The sequence below is a fragment of the Myxocyprinus asiaticus genome, chromosome 46, assembly GCF_019703515.2.
Source record: "Myxocyprinus asiaticus isolate MX2 ecotype Aquarium Trade chromosome 46, UBuf_Myxa_2, whole genome shotgun sequence".
In the NCBI taxonomy this organism is placed as follows: domain Eukaryota; kingdom Metazoa; phylum Chordata; class Actinopteri; order Cypriniformes; family Catostomidae; genus Myxocyprinus; species Myxocyprinus asiaticus.
In genome coordinates this window covers 23391976-23418598 of record NC_059389.1, presented here as the reverse complement: position 1 = coordinate 23418598, position 26623 = coordinate 23391976, and the positions used below count along the sequence as shown (strand labels likewise).

General features: G+C 38.9%; 1 protein-coding gene across 3 annotated transcripts in view; it reads right to left on the bottom strand.

Annotated features, from left to right (window-relative positions):
- Positions 1-1042: 1042 nt before the first annotated feature.
- Positions 1043-26623, bottom strand: part of LOC127436188 (dual specificity protein phosphatase 8-like) — a 62722-nt gene continuing 37141 nt past the window's right edge. Inside the window, exons 1-5 of one of the 3 annotated variants that reach the window (XM_051690192.1) lie at positions 17269-17422; positions 5220-5386; positions 4895-5054; positions 4491-4614; positions 1043-4220 (exon numbers count right to left, since the gene is read on the bottom strand). In XM_051690192.1, coding sequence (XP_051546152.1) covers positions 3167-4220; positions 4491-4614; positions 4895-5054; positions 5220-5386; positions 17269-17290 — 1527 coding nt within the window. In that variant the 5' untranslated portion in view covers positions 17291-17422 and the 3' untranslated portion in view covers positions 1043-3166. Of the gene's footprint in view, positions 4221-4490; positions 4615-4894; positions 5055-5219; positions 5387-9536; positions 9904-17268; positions 17423-26623 lie in introns of those variants that run through there. The other 2 variants (XM_051690191.1, XM_051690189.1) reach the window with 2 other exon arrangements.

The following is a 26623-nucleotide window of genomic DNA, read 5'->3' as shown; positions in this document are numbered from 1 at the left end:
AAATAGCCATCTCTATCCGAGACAGCCTCTAACCTCTGTGGTACACGCCTTCCAAACGGACCTTTCACGCTCCCATGCGTCAAACGCTTTGCCGGAGCTTTCTCTAGTGTGTAATCGCCCTAAAGGGGCAGTCGCACTACACTTCATTCACACCCATTTAAATGCATCCAAACGTGGGAGACCGGTAAATGCAACCTCATGCGAAGAAATTTCGTATGACGCTGCATACCAAAATTCAAGCTTGTTGAACTCTGAACCGTGTATTAGTATGATGAGAGGACACGTGACCAATAGAAGATCGAAACGTTATATGCAGACCTCTTGGCTCAATACAAAGAATACATATTTTACACCAATTTTTTCGGACAACGCAACAAACCAGAATATGATGTCATGCGGGAGAGCTAGTAAAAAAATACATCACAAATAAAAACAATATTATATTAAAAATGTTAAAATATATTGTCTACTCACTTTCCTGCAACAAAAAACTTGCAGCTCTGATATATGTATCCTTTCCAAGAGGTCAGGGTGTGAGGTTTCGATCTTTTATTGGTCACGTGTCCTCTCGTCGTACGAATTCATGGTTTAGAGTTCACCAAGCTTGTACTTTACTTTAACTACTATATATATATATATATATATATATATATATATATTACCTACAAACCTCTTTAACTCCTCTACAATATGCAAAACCAAATTATAATTCTGTACATTATGAAAACTCTTGTGAATCTCTGATCTTGCACAATTATGCTATATAAAGTAGCACACATATCAAAGGGAAAGAAACCACGTCTGGAAACTTTTTGATATTTTGTAATGTTTGTATTTTGTTTCATCATCACAAAATGGGTACATGGGGAGGAACAAGCCTTTCAAAAGAACCTGAGGTATTTTGCGTCAAGCAGCCTAAGGTATCAAGATTTTCTCTTAAAAAAATCCCTATATCAATTAGTTTTGTTGATACAATGGTATTCACACAACATAATAATAATAATAATTAGTTGCCAACTATTTAACAATTTCAGCAAAAAAGGACAGCCTGCATCTTTTTATTACATGTTTTAAATAATGATAACAATGTCTTTAAAAATATAGTACAGAGAAGGAAAAGGAAAGACAGTTAATGTCTCACAAGGAAAAAAAAGATCTTACAGCAGCACAAATACAAGATCAAATGTTTGCCATTCAGAAAAGCTAACTGAAAAATACAGACATAAATAAATTGCTGAACTATCTCCCAGCGAGAGGGCAGTTCCATTCACATCTGCACACACACATATGCTTTCTTGTGTTATATTTAAACTTTGGAGTGTTCTAGAGAATATGAGAGAAACAGAGTAGGTGAAAGGAATAAGGGAGCAAAAGAGAGAAAGAGAGATTGGTGCTAAGTGTGATTGAGAGACAAAGACAGAAAAAGAGAGAGATAGAAATGGAACTGACTCATCAATAGCTCCCCTGAGAAGAAAGCAAGCAGAATGTATTGAATTATATGCAGATTCTGTTCTTATCAGTGCCCGGCCTTCTATATCAACCATTTAAAACTAGTTGACCGACAGAAATAGTAACTGTATTGGACCATCCGGCAGGTTTAAGATGAATCTATTTGTGTTTACTTTTTTTAATATGGCTGCACAGTCGCGTATGAAAAGGTTAGGGGGCTTATCTCCACTCCAAGACACTAGTCTGTAGGAGCATCTGCAAAGGGTCCATCTGTCAGCCATTCATATCATCCATCCACACATCCTCCCACTATCAGACCAAAATGAACAATAAATAAAGTCATAAATATGCAGAACAAATGAGAGACACAGACAAACCCCTTAGAGTCCCTGTCATTGCGTTTTGTCTTGTGTGCTTGTTAATACAAAAATCAAATTCTTGAAAATCAAAATCGAGTCACTACTCATTTTACAATGCTGGGGTATCATACATATTCTTCTAGATTATTCATGCTGGATTAAAGTCTTTAATAATTCAAGCCAGCAGGCTGGTCACACACCGCAGGACATCAATTGGTTACACACGTTTTTTTCTTTCTTTTTCTTTTTTTGGAAAGCGTTGTGGTACCCTTTTAATGAGACCATCCAAAAACTTTCCTCTTAAAGCAACAGAAAGTGCATTTAAATGTCAGATAATTCCTGGTAATAACCACGCTCCCTTATAAACAGAAGGAGGACAAAAAAAGGTGTGAAAACACATATTGCTTGTAGTTGCGTATCAATCTTGCAAGTGTATTTGTAAATATCACTGAAAAAAGAGGAAACATTTAAAAACTCCACAATCTTTATATTATTTCTCATTACCAGAATGAACCAGTAGAATAAATTACAACTGCAACTAAGAGAATGACAAAAAACATTTAAAGGTTCATTGAAATCACTGTGTAGAGTTCAATAACTATTTGTTTGTAAGGGAACAGCAGCCTTGAAGCATGCTCAGTGAGAGGAACGTGGGTAGCGCAACAGTTTGAGCATCACCACTTGGGAACAAGAGGGGAAGGACAAGACCCTGAAATCTGGGTAACAAAAGAATGACAGAGAGGAACATTATGGGAAAACACCCACAATGCTTTTCCTTCATAACATGCCTGGTTCCACCTCCAGGATTCCATGAATGCTGGGATGCAGGAGCAGGCTGGACAAAAGCATGGCACAAAGAGGCCTTCATTCAGCCAGTCAAAGCATGTACGACCAAGACTTAGTCTGTGCTGACTCCATGTGCTGTGGCAGCGTAACTTCACTGAGTCCATGATAAAAGAAACAAGTGTGAGCATAACAGCCATGTTTGATTCTCAATACATGAAAAGGCTGATAAAGCTTTTTTATTTATTTATGAGGAACAGGGGGTCTGTTTCAAGAGCGAGGGAACTGGTTGGATTCTGCAGTTCAGTCTCAGCCCCCTGTCATTTGGGGATGGCTATGGCTTAAAAACAGTAGAAAGACAAAAGCAATGTCAATCTGCATCCGGTTCTTCTGTCTTAAAAAAACAAAAAAGTCCCATTTCTGAGAACCTGTCATTATTGACAAGCCTATGAACTAATATGATTGTTTTACAAAACAGCCTTCTAGGCACACCACTTTTTCACTCTTAGTCATCCTTGCCTATAGGTGGCGCCTGTCCGACTGTGTGTTAAATCCTTGGGGCAGTGCAGATGATGTCAGGATACTTCAATGATATCCATGCTTCCGGAGAAGCTGGACTGCTTGCTCATCTTTCCCAATTCTTCTCTTGAACGTGTCTCCGAGATCCCCTCTTCGAACTCCATCTGACAGCTGCGACGCTTGAACTGTTTATCAGCAGCACTGGAAGTGGGAGCATCTTCATGCCAGCTGCCCCTTGAGCCTCGTGGCTCACCTGCCTTCTCCCGTATATGCACAACCTCACACGGTCCTGGGAGACTGCTGCAGCCTAGCATTGGAAAGTGTACCGCCCCTCCACCACCTCCATTGCTGTTCATTGACTCCGAGCTGTAGAACCAGGGGGCTTCGCCTGTTGGTGTGACAGGGGTGGTGGCCTGTACGGTGTCTCTATGCTTGGTCCACATGGGCCCGGTGCCCACAGTGGGAAGGCTGAGCAGCAGGGAGGGCTTCAGATTGTCATCAAGACTGGGACTCTTGTGTGCAGGTAGTGAACGTCCAAAATTTAGGCCGTGCAAGTGTACGGGAGAACTTCCAGCACTGCTACCATTGTGCTTGCTTTTCCTCCGTGAACGAGGTCGAGAGCTGCTCTCAGGAAAAAGGCCTGGGGATTCAGCAAAACCAGGGGAGTACTGGCAGACACCATTAGCCTCTCCAGCCTCTGGACTGTCCAGCTTGCAGAGTTTGGGGACATCCTCTGTATGCACAGGCGCAAGGCGAGGACAGTGGTTGGGCTCATAGACAGATTTTATATCGAGTGAGAAAGAGCGCTTCAGGCGGTTGGTGTCCAGGATGCGCTCTGCTGATAGGTTCAAGCCATTAAAACCCTGCTGGAGGGAGGTTGGAGAAGATAGCTTGGCATCTAATTCCGAGCTGTCCTTCTCAGCCTCCAGACAGCCCTTCTCAAGATCACCAGATGAATGTCCTCTAGGCTCTGAGGATTCCTTTAACTGCTCTGAATTGTTTTGACCTGAAGACAGAGCCTTCAGCAACCTCAAACCTTTTTCAAACTCCAGCAGCTGTCCCAGGAAGTTGAAGTTAGGTGATATTGAAGGCCTGCGGTCCTTCACAAACCTGGGAACACAAGAAGAACACAAAGAATGTTTACCCTAAGGACAAATATGCATAAATACAAAGGAGGACATCTTCAAGACAAAGACACATCATGTGAGCATTTGGAGGCCTTGAAAAAAAGTGTTTAGGAAGGTTACAAAAGTTGTTCTTTACAAGTTTCTATGTGATCCATTTTGCATACTGCTGGAAACAGATCTAAAATTACAGCTTGCAGAAAACTGATTTCAGAGAATGTGCAATTTGAGCTGCAGGGTGTCTGAGTGAGTTTACCTGTAAGCATCATCTGATGACAAGCCCATTGTCTTCATTATATAAGCTATGGCAATGGTGGCGGACCTGGAGATGCCAGCTAAACAATGGACAATGACTCGGCAGTTGGAAACCTTGGCTTTGTCTGAAAGGGAGATAGGAAAAACATGAGCAAACACAAAACATGCAAGACAATCAAATACTTCCTTCATGACAAGCCATACAATTTCTGCAAATATGCTTTGGGGATCTAATTTGTTCTTCCTGATATCATCACAGGGCAAACTACTCATTTTTCATGCCAACACGTGAAGGTACGTTTAACCTGAATCTTAATCTAAACTATTATAGCAGAGATATGATAGCCAATCAGCAAAAGGAAACTTTAAAGAACACTTCTCCCATTGTCACAAGAAGGTTCTTACCAATAAATTCGTTGGTTTTGTCTAGCCATGGCAGGAGTTTTTCACAGTAGTTGTCATTGACAGGAATGCGCATGAAATGGCTCTCAGAGATAAACTCAGGCTTTGGGCAGGTGTTACTGGCATTTAACACATACGTGATACCATTCTGAGCCATCAGATCCTGTGTGCAAAAAAAACTATGTATGAATTCATAGAAAAGGATTACCAATAGTTTGTGTAATGTGAGACAAAGTGCTCATGTTTTGGACCAAGTTCTGAACCAAGTTCTGAACCAGGCAGACCAATGTTTGGACCAAGTTCTAAAAATTCAAAGCTCGAGTCTCACCTTGTTGAGCACATCTTTCTGTGAGCCCAGGTAGAGATGGGGCAGGATTCGTGTAAGACCCACATTCGCCACGGGCAGGCATGGCTGAGACAAGCTCATTGGCAGAGTGGCTACCGGCTTACCTTCACACAGGCCTGGGAAACAGGAGGAGAATGCTACAAAACCACCTGAAGAAATGCACAGAGAAAAGAGAGAACATGTTAGGAACAAAGTGATATCCTACCCATGTAACAGATGAGAGAAAAGACCAACAGGAATTCTGAATTTTGCAACTGACAGTCATTGTTGTAACAGAAGTCATTATGTGAAGGATGCTACACAAAGCCTTTCAAGCAGTAACTGAACAAACAAAGTGCAACTGTAATCTAAGAATAATGAATTTCAGTAGGCATATTTCAAGTTAAAACCTATCATGTACTTACAAAGCACATGCCAATGTCACACATCATTTGTCAATAAGCAAACAAACCACAAAGGAGGGGACTCAGATGTTATGAACAAGGTTCAACTAATCTAGGTCATTACATTAACGAACAGAGCAGTGGCGAGCAGGCCTAAAAGAAGCCCTGTCTCTTTAAGAGGCAGGTGGCTCTAGTTTTCATGTTTGTCTACTGGAGCTCCTTTTCCTGTAAAACCTAATATCCTTAACTGAACAACTGTGTCAAGCTTGGAGAATGAGTGTGGTCACAGGTGCAGACCAAGATCAGACCAAGCCCCTGATTCACAGCTCTAGGGAGTTGGGTGCCTGGACAATGATATACAGACATGCCCACACACAAATGCAAGGTATAAATTCACAAATGCATTCACACACATGTGCATGCACAATAGTGCATCTATAAGCAGCGGAACAACAATGTAGCTGTCTAATGGATGGAAGATCGGAAAATAAGAAAGTACGTCTTTATCGAACTGTGCAAAGGAAAGCTTGATCCCCAGCAGATGGTTTTAAACCTGAATCTCATATGAGCATCATGAGAATCTGGGACAGGTAACCCTGGGAGCTTGCATACACAGCAGTCAACCAGGGAGCCATGAAATCATTTTGTCCCAACCAGGAAATAGTCCAAACAAAAGTGACTACGTTAAACAGATCTGGTATGAAGGAGGAGTCAAAATGAACAAGTCAATAAAATTAGTCATGGCAAATAAAGAGACGGGTGATAAAAAGGTTTATAACAAAGAGAAATATAAGCCACGCTGAGTGTTATTGCATGACATCATCTGGAGTCCATGCAAGGGTGACAAATTGTACTTCGGTTAACTGAATGTTAAAAGCCACCTGCTTAGCTGTAACAGACAAGGAACACCTGTCCCTCTTATCCATGCATAAATCACTAAGCAACTACAGTTTTTTTTTGTGTTTTTTTTTTGGTTGCCTGGACCTTTAAGAACTTGAGCGTCAACCTGTCTGTTTCCTGCTATTAAAGGCAATGGCTTGCACAATGACATCATCTTTCAGCACAGAAGACAGAGAGGGTATTTGCATATCACTCAAGCAGAACCAACGGGCCCCTGGTGCCTCCTCCATACACTCTCGAAACCAGCGGTAGATGAATGACTGCCTATTAAAGGTTCCACAACCCCCATCCTGTTTCAAATGCACCCCTCCCCCCAACACACACACAAATGCATTCAAACACGTTGATACATCAAATTCTGGACATCTGTTCCCTTCCCCCCACTGTAACTCCCTTCACTGGTCTGGTGACATAACCGCCTGAAAGGGTTGGTCATTGTGTCAACATTTGTCAGCAATACCGAAGAGAGACTCTAAACTCCGCCTGGTTTAGGCCTGTTAAAACTGGCCTCCCATCCCACATCTTTCAAATGCATTACAATTGCCAAAACAAGGAAGCATTCTTTACCTCCCATTCCTCTTTCTTGAACCCACAGTTCAAGGAAAGTATCTCAAAGGGCAAGGTCAGTGGGAGCAAGACCACAGCGTAGAGGCTTTAGCTAGGCTTTAGAAGAGGCACAGCCTTTAGCTGTGATCTTTGATGGTCCTTTTCATCTCATCAAGGATCTGGAATATTGTCCACCCTTTGTGCTTCGAAGACCTACAGGGGTGCTTTATATAGCTTCCTTGAAAAACAAAAGTGTTTCTGGACCACAGTAACACAAACAGGAACAAGCACAGCACCACAGTGTTGAAAAGCCAAGAGGGGAAATACTTGAGTGAGGTCATCAGCTATCACTTTTAACTGGGCGGTGGTGGTGACAGTTAGGATTACAAAGAAACCTTACGCTTCCTTCTTCCTCATATCTTGCTTATTTTGAACAAACTGACACCTAACTTTTACTTTTGCCATGAGCCAGAGAATATATGCAAGATGAAATGTACTGTATGCAACAGTGTTTAAAACCCAAATCAATGCAAAATGGATGTTCTCAATGTGTTCTGAGTGTACAGTGTTTAAAAACAATGAATGCATATATGCACTAAAATTCATGATTGGTTTAGACCAGGGGCCATCATGTATGTTGTGTCACAAGGGAGGCCCACTGTCTTTGACTTTGAAAACCCCTGGCTTAGACAACATTATTCACTTCTTTCACTTTCCTGTTGCATAAGAGGTCAGTGGAGAAGTTTTTTTCAAAACCAATGGGCATGTGGATGTTTCAGCAAGAGAAGTGTGCCAGGGTCAGTCTCGGGCTGGACCAAGAGGCAATGTGCCACTCACACACTTCCTTTTGACGTTTTTTTCTCCCTCCATTTCCAAAGCTTACATAACCTCCATTTGGCATCCAGGTAGTTTCTCTGATGAACCAAAACATAATGGAAGCTTTTCTCTGCAATTGCAGAGTGGATATATTGCATATACTGTATGTGTGATATAATGCGCTGGTCACTGTAGATACAGTCTAAAATATAGTCTCATTCTAATTAATGTAACATCATCATGGTAGGATATGTAGCACTGCCTTTAATTAATACATTTTGTATTTATTTTAATTGTAAAAAAATAATTAAAAAACAGTATTTTTTTTTTTTTACTGTAGTACTGTAAAAAATGAATGTATTACAGGAATGAGAATCATCATTGAAAATAAATAAGACAATAACAGACACATTACGGTAATGAGAATTGAGTGGTAAAATGTGCTTAATTAACCTGAAAATAATGCCACAATGCAAAGAATTCTAAGGGTCCTAATAGTAGAATACATTTTCTTTACCCACAATTTGATTTCTTGTTTCTTTGTTTTAGTTCTGGTATTAAATGTGACATGGACATTTCATGGCAGGTTTTTTGAGATTTACCTAAATACCACTACCGCTACGATACCCCCATTGTGCCACAAAGGTTGCGAGGTAACAAGGTTACATTTTTTGGATATGGCCATGAACTACTGAGCCGCATTTGTCTTTTATAATGCAAAGGTGATGAGTTAATTAACTCCAGCCTTTGATATCAGTTCATTGTCTTGCAGCACCTGACCTCCATTTTTAGGACTGCCTCAGTTTAGAATCTTTTCAGCTGGGCTCTATAGACCCACTCACACAGGCTTCCATTCACGACCCTACATCCAGCGGTATTGATGGGCCCCTGAATGAAACTAATGCACATCAACACACACACACACACACACACACACACACACACACACAAGCTCCCGGTCTCCAGATGCAGAAGACATGACGGCATTGAGGAGCAGCCCCCATCTGTCCCCATCTCCGCACACACACACTTATTAGCATCTCAATAAGGGCACAATGACATCATTGCACACATGCACGCCGCACAATGAGGAACACAAAAAACAGCAGGGGTCTGGTGGCTACCTCATCACTCCCGGCGCTTTGTGTCATGCTTGACAGATTAGAAGTGTTACACCCCGGGACCCCGTATCATTGAATCATTAACTGCTGGCGCTATTACAATTATTGCGTTTCTGCCCCAAAGCCATCGTCGAAGACTATAACAGTAAATGGCTTAACAAAGTCCAACTGTTTAAGTTCTAGTCTATGGCATCAGTAGTACGCAAATGCACTGACCACATGCATGCACAAGGTTGCACAGACTGTGAACCATGAATTACTTAAAATAAAGTTTGATTTATGTCAAATAAATTGCATGCGTGCACCTCCCGTGCACCTTTACAACAGTTATAGCTCCTCTAGGTTAATGTTTTGCCATACTACTCTTCAAAGTAATTTCATCATAAAAGAAAGACTCAAGAATTTTCATATCAGTCAAGCACAATTTAAGCAGAAAATGAAAGAGCTATACATATCACAGACTCTGACTGACATGTTTGACAGGCACAACTTGGAATGCACCTATGGTCAAGGTGTCAACAGTCACTACACACCTCTAAGCTTGCGTTCTTTCCTCATCTTGCCGACTCGGATTTTGAGCCTCATTTCTGTTCGCTGGATCCCCGGCCAGAAGCAGCTCTCTGAAGGGGATATAACCACGTCTAGGGGCATCCGCACCACCTCAGAACACACCAAGCAGTCTAAACCGCAGTCCAAAAACTATATGTCCACAAGATGCTGGGTACAAAAAAAGGTACAATACTAAAAAAATCTAAGAGGGAAACTGCAAAAGAAATGTGTCCCCACTCAGAGAGAAAACGGGAAAGGAGAAGGACAGAAAGTGTGTAGTCTTTCCTCAGGAGCGCCACAGATCCTTCCTCTGTCTCATTCTGTATGGCAACAACTGAAAGTGGAGCTCGCTATTGTTGAATAGCCTCCATTCAAGTCTTACCCCGCCTCCTCTCTCTCTCTCTCTCTCTCTCTCTCTCTCTCTCTCTCTCTGTGTGACCTTAGAGTGAATGAGCTCATTTGCCATGAGCATAGACTGCCCTGTCTCTCCTCTTTATTACTTTCTCTTTCTCCCTCTCTGTCTCTCTCCCTATTTTTCTGTGTCTGCACTGAATTCTGGCTCATGTGTAAGGCATGCAACCACATTCCTTACTCACCGAGCAAATATGCAGCCACCTTAGGGGCCCACTTCGATGTTTTTATGAAAATGAAAAAAAAAAAAAAAAAAAAAAGAAAAACTAACACCCTCTTTTAGACAGGAACCAGACTGCAAGTGCACACTTTATACATGTATGTGTAGACGTGCATTTTAGCACATTCATTGTCCTTTGCCTTGCATTTACTAGTGGTATGCATATTTATAGAATGTTTTAAGCTCAACTAAATAAATAAGCCTAGCTGTCTTTTCATGCATGAATATAAACCTAATGGTCTGCATTTAATTGAAGTTAATTACAAGCCACAAAAATGCGTAGGTATGTTACAGTCTGCAGAAAATATGAATAAATGTAAATGCTGCAAAGCATATGTAACAGTGACGACTGTTTTTAATTTCACCAGAAATGCATCGATCACAAATGTATTACATGTACAAATATTCTGTATGGATTACATATTATGCTTTGTGCATTTAAAATTTAAGTGAATAAAAGTGTAAAATATCACTTATCACTACTGCGATGTTTGTTCAAGTAATGCAATCTACTTTTCTCTTCATGAATATGTGCATAAAAGTCAGTAGACACCCACCCCATAGAGCACTACTGAGGCTGTGGTTCAGTGGAAGTCTATGGCAGATACAGCTAAACATGTCATTTTGGGTCCTGCCCAGACGCCTTGCTTCTCTGAGAGTCTGTGGAAGCTTCATGGGCATTATTTGCATTAGATCTGCATCTGATTACTTCTTCAAAGTGCTGTACGATTTAGGAGTATTTAAGTAAGGAAATAAAAGTAATTGTTATTTTGGTAACTCTTTCTATGAAGCCCATATTTATAATGCATTGTCAAGTTAATTAATTAATCTTATAAGTGCTGTCATGCAAAAGCAGCATAGTAAAAACAGTCAAAAGGCTTTATGACATGATCATATTATAAGTGGTCTATGCCTGCTTTAAGTATCTTCTTATAAACAGCCATGTATTACAATTACATTACAAGTCAAACTTATTTAATGGAAGTTATTTATAAAATAAGTCTCCAGATAAGATGCATAAACGTTAAAGTTTATTGAATAGAGTCCAGTAACAGACATTGCTTTTGTCACTTAAAGCACATTATATACAGTATTTTACAAATTTATATAATACATTAATAATAAATATGTAATAAAATGAAATGTTGCTTTTGTTATAATGCATTATACTCTAAGGTATAACTATGGATAGGTAAGTATTATAATGTTTTATAATTGTGGTTACAATTATTTATGAGAAGTTATAACATATTATAAGGTGTATTATGAGACATTACTAATGCATTATAATGCCTTTACAATGCATATTAAATATGGGCTTCATAGAAAGTGTTACTTAGAGAACTTAACTTATTTCTAAAGGCAGTAATGGAGGCTGGAGAGCCTTACAAGATAACCTCTGTTTTATTTTCTTTCAACTGAAGGATTGAAGATTTCACCTAGTTACGTTAAAAGACTGTCAATCGAGTGACTAAGGATCCGTCAGCATAACAGTAATATGAAATGTTATATTTATGAAAGATGGAGCTCAGAGGAAGCAAAGAAAGGGAAAACAAAAGAGGCCCCAAAATGGATCCCTGCGGTATACCACATGATATGGGTGCAGATAATGAGGAAGAGGTCCCAATGTTTACCAGAAAACGTCCTGCCCTTTAGATAAGATGCAAACCACTGAAAAGCCAGACCCTGGATGCCAACCACAAGTTCAAGGCGTTTTAAAAGAATCAAGTCATAATGAATAGTATTGAAAGCTGCACTTAGATCTAACAGGACCCAGAGTCAAGGGAAAGCAAAATGTCATTTGTAAATTTTAGCAGTGCAGACTATGTACTATGCAACACTCTACAACCAGATAGGAGTGAAGCTGTGAATAAACAACTTTCTCAAGGGCCAGGATGTGCAGGATCCAAGAAATAAAAGGTTCAAACACAACTAAGCTGTGATTATGAACGGAAAAACCATGAGTCAAAACAAGATCAAGTGTATTACCCAAATTGTGTGTGGGACAGATTGTACAAAATTAAGAGAGTCTACGGCTTAGAAAATCTTTGACCAGGTGTTTAGAAGGGCAGCAGAAATGGACACACTTATTGGATATTGGGCTTTCAATCAATGGACTGATATCCTGCCTGAAAGGTGGATTCTCTATATGATTGGTCAAGCTCTCAAATGGACGGGACTTTACAACAAATGGCCAATAATTGAAACGGTGATATACACTACCGGTCAAACGTTTTGAAACACTTGACTGAAATGTTTCTCATGATCTTAAAAATCTTTTGATCTGAAGGCATATGCTTAAATGTTTGAAATTAGTTTTGTAGACAAAAATATAATTGTGCCACCATATTAATTTATTTCATTATAAAACTAAAATGTATTTAAAAAAAAAGTTTTTGAAATTGATGACTTGAACAAAATAATAAAGAAAAGCAGCCAATAAGTGCCCAACATAGATGGGAACTCTGTCAATTACTGTTTAAAAAGCATCCCAGGGTGATACCTCAATCTTCTCAAAAGTTGGTTGAGAAAATGTCAAGAGTACATGTCTGCAAATTCTAGGCAAAGGGTGACTACTTTGAAGATGCTAAAATATAACATAGTTTTTAATTATTTAGGATTTTAATAAATCCCATTTATGTTATTCCATAGTTTTGATGACTTTACTATTATTCTAAAATGTGAAGAAAAAAATAATGAGTAAGTGTTTCAAAATTGTGAAATATTTTAAGTGTGAAATGCACTGAGCGGTTTGATGATACACATGCAGTTATTTGCAATCTGACATAACACGTTTATTTTAGCTTCATAATCAAATATGTTTTACCAATTTTGCTGGTCAAAAACAGTTTTGAGATTTGTTTATTAGTTTCATTTAAGAAATTTCACTGATTGAGTAGTAGTTTGAGCAGCTTTTGGGAGCAACATTGCAGACACCAAAAACAATAGCTTAAAACAATAGAAGTCTGTGTCTGTTTGTATCATTATCAACTGTGTGTATTCTTTGAGCATGCATATGCATATGTCAGCAGTAACCATCTCTGTGGGTGGGTTTTTCTGGTGAAAAGTAGGGACCTCTGTCAGACTACGACACACTACACCAGAAGATCAACTATCAGGTAAGCAGGGGAACCACACCATTCATGAAGTTCAGCTGCATCTCCAACATGCAAGTATGTGCATTTTATGGGTGTTGTCACAATACAATGAGATTGAATCTATTTGTATGAATTTGATCTTTAGTGTGGAGTCCTTTGGTATTACTTGGATAGATGGTGACAGTATTTGTACACTGACAATTGACAGACACTTTTTTCCAATGTGACTTAAATTGCATTCATTGTATACATTTTTTAGGTAACACGTTACAATAAGGTTGTATTAATTAACATTAGTAAATGCATTAGGTATACAGAACTAACAATGAACAATTATTTTTTACAGCATGTATTAGTCTTGATTAATGCAACTTTTGCTGTTGAAATGTCTTTCCAAGAAATTTCAATAGACAAAAATTCCAGAAACATGAGTTGTGGAAAATTAGACGTGATCTAGGAGCTTTATACAGTGGATGTCATTGAAGAGACTGTAAATCTATCCCTCACAGCCTTGTTTTCGTTCACATTACAATCAAATATGGCGTTAGTGTGAATAAGGTCTATTGTAAAGTGTTTTCTTTTTGTTTTTTTTTTCTTCATTTTATCAGCAAGTTATACTGTATGTGCTCCCTGGGAATTGAACCCATGGTCTTGGTGTTGCTAGCACCATGCTTTACCAGTTGAACTACAGGAATCATATCTAAAGCCATCAGATGGAGAAAGTGACTACCATGTAGAGGAAGAACGATAAATTGGTGCCAGTAGTTGCTTTTTGGAACTATCTGTTATCGGCAAAAACGGATGCCAATAGTTTCCTTTTCTTTAATTCCTCTGTGTTCCTCTGTGGTCGGCACTATTTTGATTAGATACTCAAGTAATCTGAATTGATGCGAGGGCATGCAAAGAAAAATGCGACTACATTATCATATGTTGTGAATAATAATACACCTTTTTCCTAATTACTATAAACCCAATCTGGTGAAATATATAAACAAACATTTCATCTGGTAAATATATAGGCTCTAAAAAGCTTCATTTAGTAAATTATTAAATATAGAGCATTGCAATGGAGCCAATTCTCCGTCATTTCAAATTAAGAGCCCCTTGTGTGTTTTGGGCTTGTTTATAGTTAAAAGTCCCACATTATGCACCAAATCTTTTTTTTTTTTTTTCTGGTTATTATTGGGATTATTATTATTATTATTTATTCATTTTGTACTCTTGTAGCCTCTATGTCTGTGCCTGTTACAGTAAGAAACATTATTTTCCCTAAACTTTTAAATCGAATTTAAAAACTATCGGCCGATTAATCGGTTATTGACCTTATCCACCACCTTATTTATTGGTCTCTGCAAAATCCACTATCGGTCGACCTCTACTAGCATGTACTGATTTTTTTTTTTTCCCAACACATATTCTGCAAACAATAAAATGTCTATTTTTCCCCCTGTTTTTAGATCTTTGGTGAGGAACCTATATTGAAACATTAAAAACTGACTTATGAGGACATTTTCAGCTGTTCTTACAAATTAAAAGGGCTCATAAATCTACCAGATCATGTTTAATTTAAATCAACTGATATTCACAGGTTTGTGTGAGGGTTAGGTTTAGGGCAAGGGATAGGAATTAGAAAATATCATTACCTCTATAAAAAGTCTCTTGCTTCTATGAGATGTCCTCTCTAATGTAGTGAAACAAACGTGTGTGTGTGTGTGGAATGTGAGGGGGTCAAAGTTGATAGCACTTGTTGTCAGAGCACCAGTGACATGCGATCCGTACATACATCAGTCCATGACGTAATGCTTACGGGGCCCCAGCTGTCATGCCTGAGGTGTGAGGTAGCCTCCAGTCGAGAGCTGAGAGCAATGCCAGCCAAGAGGCTCCAATCACTCAACACTCACATGTGTGTGTCAGTCTAAGTGTGTCTAAACCCCCCTGCCATAAAACACCATTTAAACCACAGTATAAAAATTAGCTGGAGTTTGACATACATGGAGTTTGTTATTAATGGATCTCTCTCTTTCACACTCATGATATGTTGCGAATGACCCAGAATCTCACTGCATGATTAAGCTTCGAAAAGTCTTATGTATACAAAGCCATGAGTGAAGTCATGATGAAGTCATGGAAAGAGAAGAAAAACACAACACTTCAGCATACACATGCGCACAGACATTACATGCAATTCACTTGCTGCTATATCGTTTCACATCCACCAAAACTTTAGCTAAACAAACCTTTTAAGTGTCCTTCTCAAGGGCATCCTTGCAGGGTTCAAACTTGCAACCTTTTGGTTACCAACACTGGGCTACACCATCCCCTCAGTTAGCTAAATGTGTGGTGTCCATATGTGTCACCATCACATGCATGCAAACTCCTACAATGTTCTGCTGTCTAAATGGTTGGGATATAAGTGAATTGATAGACACATACCTTTTAAAAAAGGATTTGTAGTAACACATGTGCCTGTTCAATGCATGTCAACAGGTGGGAGCAAGAAAGAATGATGCAGATTTAATGATATTAAAATTAGAGCTGAACACAGCAGTAAGGAAAAATGTGGGCCTTATTTATTTTATTGCCATATGGCATGTATTTGCCCTTGTTTTTAAAAAAGAGAGGTTGCACCAGGAGGACGAAATAGTAAATGTCTGGTCTATAGTGCAGCTTATTCTGGCCAAGAACTGCCCAATTGGACAGGAAAAGCAGTTTGACTGAGATGAAAATCTTGAAAAATAAATAAATATATATATATATTTTTTATTAATTAGTAAAAAATATAATATAATTATATTATTATTATTATTATTATAAATACGAATATAATATAATTTTATAAAAAATACAACGTTAATATATTATTATAATTGTATTTATTTATTTCATTTAAATATAATAATCGAAATAATAGTTTGGTAGTCTCAAGACACAAAATAAAATTGTGTAAAGACTATAAGGACAGTACAGTGCAGAAAATAAGTGAAGACTTTTTCACAGACATAACTAAGTAAACAAAGCAGAAATACAATTCTTCTCGAGGATATATAGTTTAGTTGCAATTGAAGCCCAAAGTATACTTCGGTCAGACATGAACGCTAAGCGTCTGCGTATGGATGCGTGATGCAAATTATGTCATCAGCAGTGTGCGCGAGCACTGAACACATGCGGCCTGATTTTTCTAACCGTGCGTACTCTGAATGTGCAGAATGCACATATGCCTGGAACTATTTGCAATAATTATTGGGTCTAAAAGGTGGCAACACTCACCATTGAGCCGTTGCTTGTACGAAGAAGCACTAGAAGATGTACTGCCACTAAACAACAGGTGATGAATGTGGAAACAACAACAGTGGATGTGCACGTCAAGAGTGCGTCTGAAAGGAGGTCAGGAGATACTTGCATTTGCAACTCGAGTCTGAAGGAATATAAAGACATTTTAATGGGTCAAAACACTTGAATAGAAATAGTCTAGTATCTCATAATATTTGTAGCGTGCATGCGCCAACCACCTGCGTATACTTGCACAGTCAAATGAAGTATACTTTAAAAGTGTTCGACTGTACGCAGACGCTAAGTGTTTGCATCAAAACCTAAGTATTACTTTGGCTTAAGTGCCTCAAACGAAACTTTGAATCTTTTGAATAATTGATGCTACTTACATGGCAAATTTTGGCAAATCCAGTGATTATTTCATCCTCAAAGGCAGTTGTTGTATCAGTGATATAAAAAGCCCAAGTGCTTGTGTAAAGATAGTCAATCAGAATAGTGCTTACTAGATCAAGAAAGTAAGTTTTGTGCGCAATATGCATCAGATGTTTTGTGAACGGACAGTGGAACTGACTCTTTCAATCTCCTTTATTTCACACTCAACTTTGCAAACAATTTAAGTGCGTTAAACTAAAAGATTAAAAATGCACTTACACAAACATGATTTTTATTTTCTTTAGTTTTGAAAGTCATTAATAACAGGACATGGTTTTATATTACCTGCTTTTGGTGGTATTTCCATGATTTAGATTTGAATTAATATGTCCAAACCCATTTAAAACAAGTGGATCTATGAGGTGGTAACAACTGCATTGTTCTACTCTTCAGATCAGTTTTCGTATAACAGCACCAACTCTGTTAAGCCTTATTAGTGTTAAAAACACTATGAACCAGATCTCAGTAAAGACTCAAGGCTTCCAAGTGGAGTCGACAGGATGCCGTCACTCAGTACTGGGCTGAAGCCCAGTGCACAGGCCAGAGGTCAAGTTCATTAATCAAGGTCTGCCATGTTTCAGCTACATTAACGACAGCTGAAGGAGAACTCGGTTTAAACTGGTTTTAATACTCTTTGGAGATTAATTACACCAGATTTGAATTTTCAGATATTTTGTAAGAATGCATTTATAGCCAAAAGCTTAGAACAATATGGTATGCTTCACACAATTGGATGAAGAAATCTGTGGCATTAAGCAAACAATTTGTACTTCTGTCACTGCGACCTGTGAAAAAGACAAGCTGTCCAAAGCAAATTATTGACCAACTACAGTATTTCTTCCTTTTCCTAAATCAAGTTTGAAACATCCGTAAAACATGAAACATGTCGTAATTGTCAGAAGTTCATGTTAGAAGAAGATATTTTAAAAGATTCGAGAGCCTCTTGCAATTTAAAGGCCAGTTATGTTATTTTATCTATGAATTTAAGTTAATCCCTAACCCCCCCAGTTTTTTTGTGGATAAAATGTATTTGTTGGACTTGACATTTATGTGATGAAGTGTTCCTTTAAACTAGCATGAGCACTGAAGACATTTAAGTATGAATGAACTCATCTCACTTTTTCCATTTTTATATTTTTGCATTAAAGTTTTTAAGCATTAAAAAGAGAAGTAATTGAAAAACTGCAGTTGATCTATTAATATGGATGAAGGTTCTCCACCCTTCCCCCTTCAAAGACAGAGAATGAAAGCAATCTAGACCCCCCTGGAGAACCATGATGTCATCGGGCCACATGTAAACCAGGATAGTAGTCTCCAGGGAGGGTTACACAACTAGGAGGGTGTGCTTCTCGAGGGTGGGAAGAAAAGGGGGAGATGGAGAGAGAAACAGAGATATAAATGAGAGGGAGTACTAATGCTTCCAGTAAGACAGCGAAATTATGACAAAGTCCACATTCTTCACATAGGGACCTCAGGCTCCGCTGGAAATCCAAATTTAGCTGAGGATGGAATGTAAGGATCTCCAGCCTCCATCAGGAAATAAGTGCCGTGTTGCGTCATTCGTTTGTGTGTGTGTCCTGTGTGTGTTCTGCAAACTTTTGCTGGAATTCTCGATATTCTTGAAGCGTTATCAGAACTCTTGCAACAAAATATTCGAACTAAAACCAAAACTTTAATGTGAAGTTCATTATGAAGTTTTTGTTTGATTTGCATTACAAAACCTTGGATTCTAAAAAAGGCCCTTATTGGAAAATCCAGCTAAATCCACCTTTAGATTGTTTTAGATGGTTTCTAGCGGGTCTAGATGGTTAATCGCCTGGACTATCAGTTGGTAAACCTGGTTTCAACCTGATAGACCAAGCTGGATAGAGCTGGTAAACCACCATGGACCAGCAACAAATCTACCCGAGAACCAGACATGTTCCAAAAACCAGCTTGACCGTCTTTTTTACCTGATTTTTCCAGTATAACAACTCATTATACTTTTTATAAAGTTAATTTTAACGTTGCTCCCATTAAGAATACATTTTTCAATTAATTTCAATTAAGTTTCCAATAGTTCATGATTATTATTCTGATTTAAAAAAAATATTGAGATATATGGGGCAGTTTTAAGTTTGTATGTCAGGTAGAAATTCTTTTAAATTATACTTATAAGCAGGAACTAAAAAAGAAATATTTTTCATTTCAGTTCGTTCTGAGCAAAAACATTATTTTTTCATTCTGGTTCAGAAGTTCTGCAGCCTCCTTTCCAAAAGGTTGCCGGTTAGAACAAAATAAAAGAACGGTTAATAACGTTCATTTTAAAATGACAGTACTCTGCGCTAAGGGGTGGGTGAAATACCAATTGCAGTGTTGCCAGATCTCGCCAGAGAAACAAGCTCAAAATAAGCCACTTGCCTCACCAAAATAAGCGAAAATTTGTCATTAAATCTCTTACTGTGTGGTGGATTCATCAGCATAGAAATCATAACACGCATACAGTTTATCTACAGTTAAGTTTAATTTTAATTACAGATCTGCTTCCCAGTCAAAACTCGGCAGCATCAAATCTATTTTAATGCATCATATCTAATAATAATTCAGTGAAGACTTGGAAACAACTGAGAAAAGTATTTTTTACCTTGTATCAGGATTAGCCATGTATGTATACTTTATGTAGTAATTATATATAGTTGTTCAAAAGGTCTTCATTCACAGAATGCAACATCCACAATGGACATTTAGGCAAAGAAATGTATGATGCAGCAATTTCTTTCAGGTTCAAAGCACGTTTCATTTTTTCGGGCAAAATGAAGTGGTGTAGTTCCAAAAATATACTGTGAAAACCCTTTGGGGCCTTTGGTTTCATGAAAAATGTTTCGAAACAAAATTAACCGGTTATAAAAAATACAGTTTGGAAACAACTGAAAATCTCTTTTTCGTTTTCGTTCTTTTAACTGTTTTTAGTCCCTGCTTATAAGTGTATAAAATGTCTCCAAGAAGACAAAAACTGAAATCTGTCTGATGAAATATATTTATAGCGGAACATAACTAGAACATTTTATGGTATATGGTAATACATATGGTATATTTTACATTTATATCCACTAAATAGTCTAGAAATTTCCAGACTGATCGCACAGTGAATTCAGCGACAGTAGGTTGAAAGTTCTGCTGCTGAAATCGTACTGTGCTTACCGAAATTCTAATCACTGCCCCCAGTGGCCGAAGCTAGAAGTGTTGTTGTACTGTACGAGCACATGTGAGCTCCAGTTTCTGAGTGAAATGTCCACAGAGTGGCACCAAAAGTGAGTTGTATTATTAGTTGTAAATCATGTAATAGTGTCAACAGGAATGCATATTTTATTAACCATACACCCTAACCCAAACCTCAACCCTAAACATAATCATCAGTGGAGTAAAATTTTTATTTAAGAGTGAAAATGCAACCTCAGAATCACAATTACCATTGTTTATTTGAACGTGATTCCTTACTGGTTTCAATGGACCAGAACATACATCTCTGTGGCAGCTTGCGCAACGCACCATCAGTTGTGCGTTTGTCAGTAATTCGGCAGAATTGTGTCGATTTCAAGGTACATGAACATTACAAGCAACAAAGAACATGTCAATGTCCCATGTGATCATGTTGACATGTCATGGAAAATCATAAAATCTTAAAAATCATTGACTTTTCAAGGGCTTATTTTTCTGGGTTTTCCATGACCATCTGGAACCCCAAAGAAGAAAGCTTAGAGATAGACATTCAATTTGGAGAAGGTAGAAGAGAAGCAACTCAAACTGCAATAAATCAGTATGAATCAAGCTAGTTGTGTAAGCTGGACAGCAGAAGATGGAATAACAGAGATCTGGAAAGAGAGTGGGGGAAGAAAGGAACAAAATGAGGGAGGAGAAGACGAGAGGGGAAAAGAAAGAAAGAGGAAATGTGGAAGGTAGGTCAATACAAGAAAAAGGGTGGGGGTACAAGATGGAAAATGGAGGGTGGAAAAAAGAGGGAGACAGTAGCAAAGAAGAGAAGAGAGAAGTGAAGTAGTTCATGTCATGCTGAAAGTATTTGGCATTGGTCGCCCCGCTGACATTTCTTCAGTTTGTTTCTCAGAATTGACATAACACATATAATTTGAGGTCTATGAGAGCACAGAGAAACTATAAGCCAAGTTTACAGTGGGCCATATGTAGGACAAATGCTACTCATTTCTTTTTACCACAAAGTGGTGTATGTGTATGTTGAGTCCACAGGGTGGAGACTAAAAAGGTCACCTTTTCGACCTTTGCGAATCTGTGGAGTGTGTGTGCGTTAAAGTAGGAGACTGGCGCCAGATGTGATGACCACAGGAGTCTAAACTAAAAATAAAGCCATGCTCTAATCAGAAAGACATAAGGCGAGAGAAAGAGATGTGTGTGTGTGTGTGTGTGTGTGTGTGTGTTTGTTGAAAATAACAGAGAGCCATAAGCTTTCATTGAGAGCTTGCCTCATCCTAATGGCAACAGTGGCTTTTTCAATAAAAAAAACATTGATCCCTGTGCTGCCCTGGGACGATAATAGACATGGGCTATATAGACAAAAGAAGTCAGCCAAACTGCTGTAGAATAAACTTTTAGATGTTTGTTAACCTTCTAACCTGATTTGAGATGAGTTTTGTGGAATTTCTTATTGCGATTAATTTGGATTTGACTAAGGAACAGCTGGTATGAGTTCTTCAACCTTAGTTCTTCTGTTTTTTGCCGATTCACATTCTTTGTGCATATCGCCACCTACTGGGCAGGCAGGAGAAAGAAAAAAAAAGGCAGGATGAAGCAAAAGAAAATCATAAATCATATTTGCACAACAGCCCATAGGTGGCGATATGAACGAAGAATGCAAACCTGCAAAGAAAAAAAAAACAGAACAGAACAAGAAGAACTCTCATGAACATGCATAGAATGTCTATGTGTAAGTGGAGATTTATAGTGAAAAAGGACTTAAATATTGATCTGTTTCTCACCCACACCTATCATATCGTTTCTGAAGATATGGATTAAACCACTGGAGTCTTATGGATTACTTTATGCTGCCTTTACACGCTTTTTGGACCTCCAAAGTTCTGGCTACTATTCACTTGCATTGTATGGACCAACAGAGCTGAAATATTCTTCTAAAAATCTTTGTTTGTGTTCTGCGCAAGAAAGAAAGTCATGCACATCTGGGATGGCATGAGAGTGACTAAATTTTGAGGGAATTTTCATTTTGGGAGTCATGGCGTAGTGGTAAGCACATGTGCTCCAGACATGTTGAGGGGGTGTTCACGCCAACAGAAATTTGCTGTGACAAAGCCACCAGAAGTCATTCAATGAGAAATTTAAATGAAAATTGTCTATTTTGGCTCACATGATACGTCTCCTGATTCAGTTGGATACGGTTGGTATAGGAATGCACACTAGCAACCAACAGTGCTTGGCAACCTCCAGCGATAAAATTGCTGTCAGTGTGAACATATATTGAGCCTTGGTGCTTATATGTCAAATTTAGGTTTGAATTCAGCCTGCATAAAATCCAGTTACTTTTCCCCCTCTCTCTTTAATAATTTTCAGTCTCCCCTATACTTTTGCTGTCAATAAAAGTGGAAAACTTATTTTTATGCCTAAAAAACTTTTGGCAAACTTTGTCACAATTTGACAAGCTGGAATACTTTGGGCATCTTAGAATGTTGAATGTTAAGGCTAATAGAATTAAAGTACAGTTAAAGCCAAGCAAATATAATATATATATATATATATATATATATTGTTTTTTGTTTTTTTTCCTGAGAGGTCTGTCAGACATTTTCCTGTGCTACTTTAAATCATGAATGCCCCCCTGTCCTTTACCTCAACTGGGCATAAAAATGGTGTTAAAATGGAAGCTTGGGCTGACTTTGATGAATCTGGAAGGGAAGGTAATGTTGAGGGAGCTTTACTGTGAAAGGATATATTCATATTGTTTTAGAGTGAATGCGTCACCACCTGTTCATTACCTCATTTTAGCGAACACACACAAACACTTCAACAAGAAACGCCCAGTTGCATAATAGGAGCCAGGGAACGAGACAAAGCTGAATTCAGCTCCCAAAGCAGCTAAATACAAAGGGGGAAGTAACAGCGGCACTCTTTCGCTCCCTACCAAGCTAAAAGTTTCATCTTCTAATAAAGAATAATTAGCTACTTTCTCTTATATTCCTCCTTCTTTGGTTAAGTTAAATGTTGTCAGTGGGGAGGAAAATTAGATAATACTTTTTCAGGTGTAATGTGACCACATTTTGCAGTAGACATTTTTAGGGCATCTGGAAACAGTAGCCACATGGGTCTGAAAAGGGTTTGCAAGTGTGTTGGTGTGATGTTTGGTAGTAGGGAAAGTGAGGTAGGTGCTAGAGATGAATTGATACTGTTTTTACAACCAATACAGTGGTGATGGGGGCATGGACTAGCGACGTTTGCAGAGAGTGAGGCCGGGAGAGACAGAACGGTAAGGATTGACACCTGTGGGAAATCACCTCTAACAGCTGATTTGTGTTTGAAGTGAGAGTGGAGAGGGATAAAAGGGCAATCCAGACTGCTGAACGAGAGAGCGAGAGCGACACATGAACCTGACTGTGTGCGCAATCGGTTGTCCTGAAAAGATATCTGTGTGAGACTCACGGTGAATTGTTTGACCGGCTCCTGCTTCCTCCTTCACAACCCAGCAAGAGTTCTTTCACAGATACCAATAGAGATTATTTTTAGAAAATATTTTTATTCAAGTGTTCCATAAGCGATGCAGAACCGATTATTAATTCTTGTTTTTTCTGCTTTTTGCAGAATATCATGCAATGCAGTATGAATACTAATTGTAATAATTATTAATGATAATAATAATGGCTATTATTGTTGTTTTTATTTTATACCATGGTCATTTTGAATACTCGATTCTGATTGGCTGGAATGCATGCGGTTCAAACCATTGAATGCACTGGTAGTTCGGGTAAGATTTAATCACCGTTCGATATTAATGCGCTGTTTGTAACCCTAGCAAGATAACATTACAGAGCTAGCAGAGTGAGCTATAGCAACTGCAAACATTTTCTAACCACTTTCATTAGCATAGGTAATATAATGGAATTCAGCTTGTTTTGCACAGGGGGTGAGAGAAGGAGATCAGGACCCACACTTACACATCTCTGACTCAAACACTTAAGGAGAAGCGCTGTTTGTTTAAAATGCAGGCAGCATTTTGCGGTGAAGCGCTACCATTCAAGGACAAATTGCGATTTCATTCTTAATTCAGTTAATCGTACAGCCTTGATGGATACCATACCGATGTCTCAGATGTTAAAATCTGCAGGTTCCAGAGTGTTTTTAATGGTTTTCCCCTTATCATACAGTAAAAACTACTTTTACTGTCACTGCCATGTTTGTAACGTCGGGTTTTCAGTAAAAAATGAGTAATTAATCAAACAATAAATTAAATAAGTAATCACAGGAACTTTACCTGTGAACACAGTTTTTCTTGTTGAACGCACAATGATGTAATGCCAGACTTATCTCACAGTGAAATTGGAAAGAGGTTGACTTTTCTTTAGCTAAAAGCGTTCTGTGCTTACCGAAATTTGAAAGACTTCCCCCAGTGGCCAAAGCGATAAGTGTTGTTGGGCACATAGATACATATGAGCTAAATTTTCTGATCCACAGGAGTGGCGCCAAAAGCGAGTTGTCTGCAGCTGTACAGTATGTAAAAGAGTAGAGAGGACTGCATATTTTATAAACTGTACTCTCCAACCCAAACCTCAAACCTAAACCTAACCATCAGTGAAGTAAAAATGTAATGTTATGGGGAAAACCTCCAAATTGCACTAGTCACTGATTACGCAAACGCGATTACTTCCTCCCAAACTGCTGACGCAACGCGCCACAAGGGAAGGTGTACACACTTGAACCGATGCAAAAATGTCAGTAAGTTGGTATAATGTGGCCAATCCTATGGTACTGGAACTCTCGGAAACAACATTCCGACATCCTGTGTGATCATGTTGGTAATGGTATTGTTGGGTGCTGTACTTTTTAGATAAATAGTGCCATTTATCAGTAGACCGATTAAGCAGAAAAGTGTGAGTATCTGTAAAAAAATATTGGTCGACCGATATGGGTTTTCAGTATTTTCAATGACAGATATCTACGTACACTATATTGCCAAAAGTATTCGCTCACCCATCCAAATAATTGAATTCAGGTGTTCCAATCACTTCCATGGCCACAGGTGTATAAAATGAAGCACGTAGGCATGCAGACCTGCTTCTACAAACATTTGTGAAAGAATGGGCCGCTCTCAGGAGCTCAGTGAATTCCAGCGTGGTACTGTGATAGGATGCCACCTGTGCAACAAGTCCAGTCGTGAAATTTCCTCGCACTAAATATTCCACAGTCAACTGTCAGTGGTATTATAACAAAGTGGAAGCGATTGGGAATGACAGCAACTCAGCCACGAAGTGGTAGGCCACATAAAATGACAGAGCGGGGTCAGCGGATGCTGAGGCGCATAGTGCGCAGAGGTCGCCAACTTTCTGCAGAGTCAGTCGCTACAGACCTCCAAAGTTCATGTGGCCTTCAGATTAGCTCAAGAACAGTGCATAGAGAGCTTCATGGAATGGGTTTCCATGGCCGAGCAGCTGCATCCAAGCCATACATCACCAAGTGCAATGCAAAGCGTCGGATGCAGTGGTGTAAAGCACGCCGCCACTGGACTCTAGAGCAGTGGAGACGCGTTCTCTGGAGTGACGAATCACGCTTCTCCATCTGGCAATCTGATGGACGAGTCTGGATTTGGCGGTTGCCAGGAGAACGGTACTTGTTTGACTGCATTGTGCCAACTGTGAAGTTTGGTGGAGGGGGGATTATGGTGTGGGGTTGTTTTTCAGGAGCTGGGCTTGGCCCCTTAGTTCCAGTGAAAGGAACTCTGAATGCTTCAGCATACCAAGAGATTTTGGACAATTCCATGCTCCCAACTTTGTGGGAACAGTTTGGGGATGGCCCCTTTCTGTTCCAACATGACTGCGCACCAGTGCACAAAGCAAGGTCCATAAAGACATGGATGAGCGAGTTTGGTGTGGAAGAACTTGACTGGCCTGCACAGAGTCCTGACCTCAACCCGATAGAGCACCTTTGGAATGAATTAGAGCGAAGACTGCGAGCCAGGCCTTCTCGTCCAACATCAGTGTCTGACCTCACAAATACGCTTCTGGAAGAATGGTCAAAAATTCCCATAAACACACTCCTAAACCTTGTGGAAAGCCTTCCCAGAAGAGTTGAAGCTGTTATAGCTGCAAAGGGTGGGCCGACGTCATATTAAACCCTATGGATTAAGAATGGGATGTCACTTAAGTTCATATGCGTCTAAAGGCAGATGAGCGAATACTTTTGGCAATATAGTGTATATCTAGAGAGCAGAATAGTTGATGGCCGATGTACTGCCGATACATATATACAATTTCTAACAGCAAATCTGATGTTCACAAAATTTCTAAAATAAAACACACACTTATTCTATACAATATTTACTCAGATTCATTATACTAAAAAAACCTTGAAAACAAAAATTGTTTACTACCCATTGACAAATGTATTGGTAGAGCTTAGAACTAACAAAAGA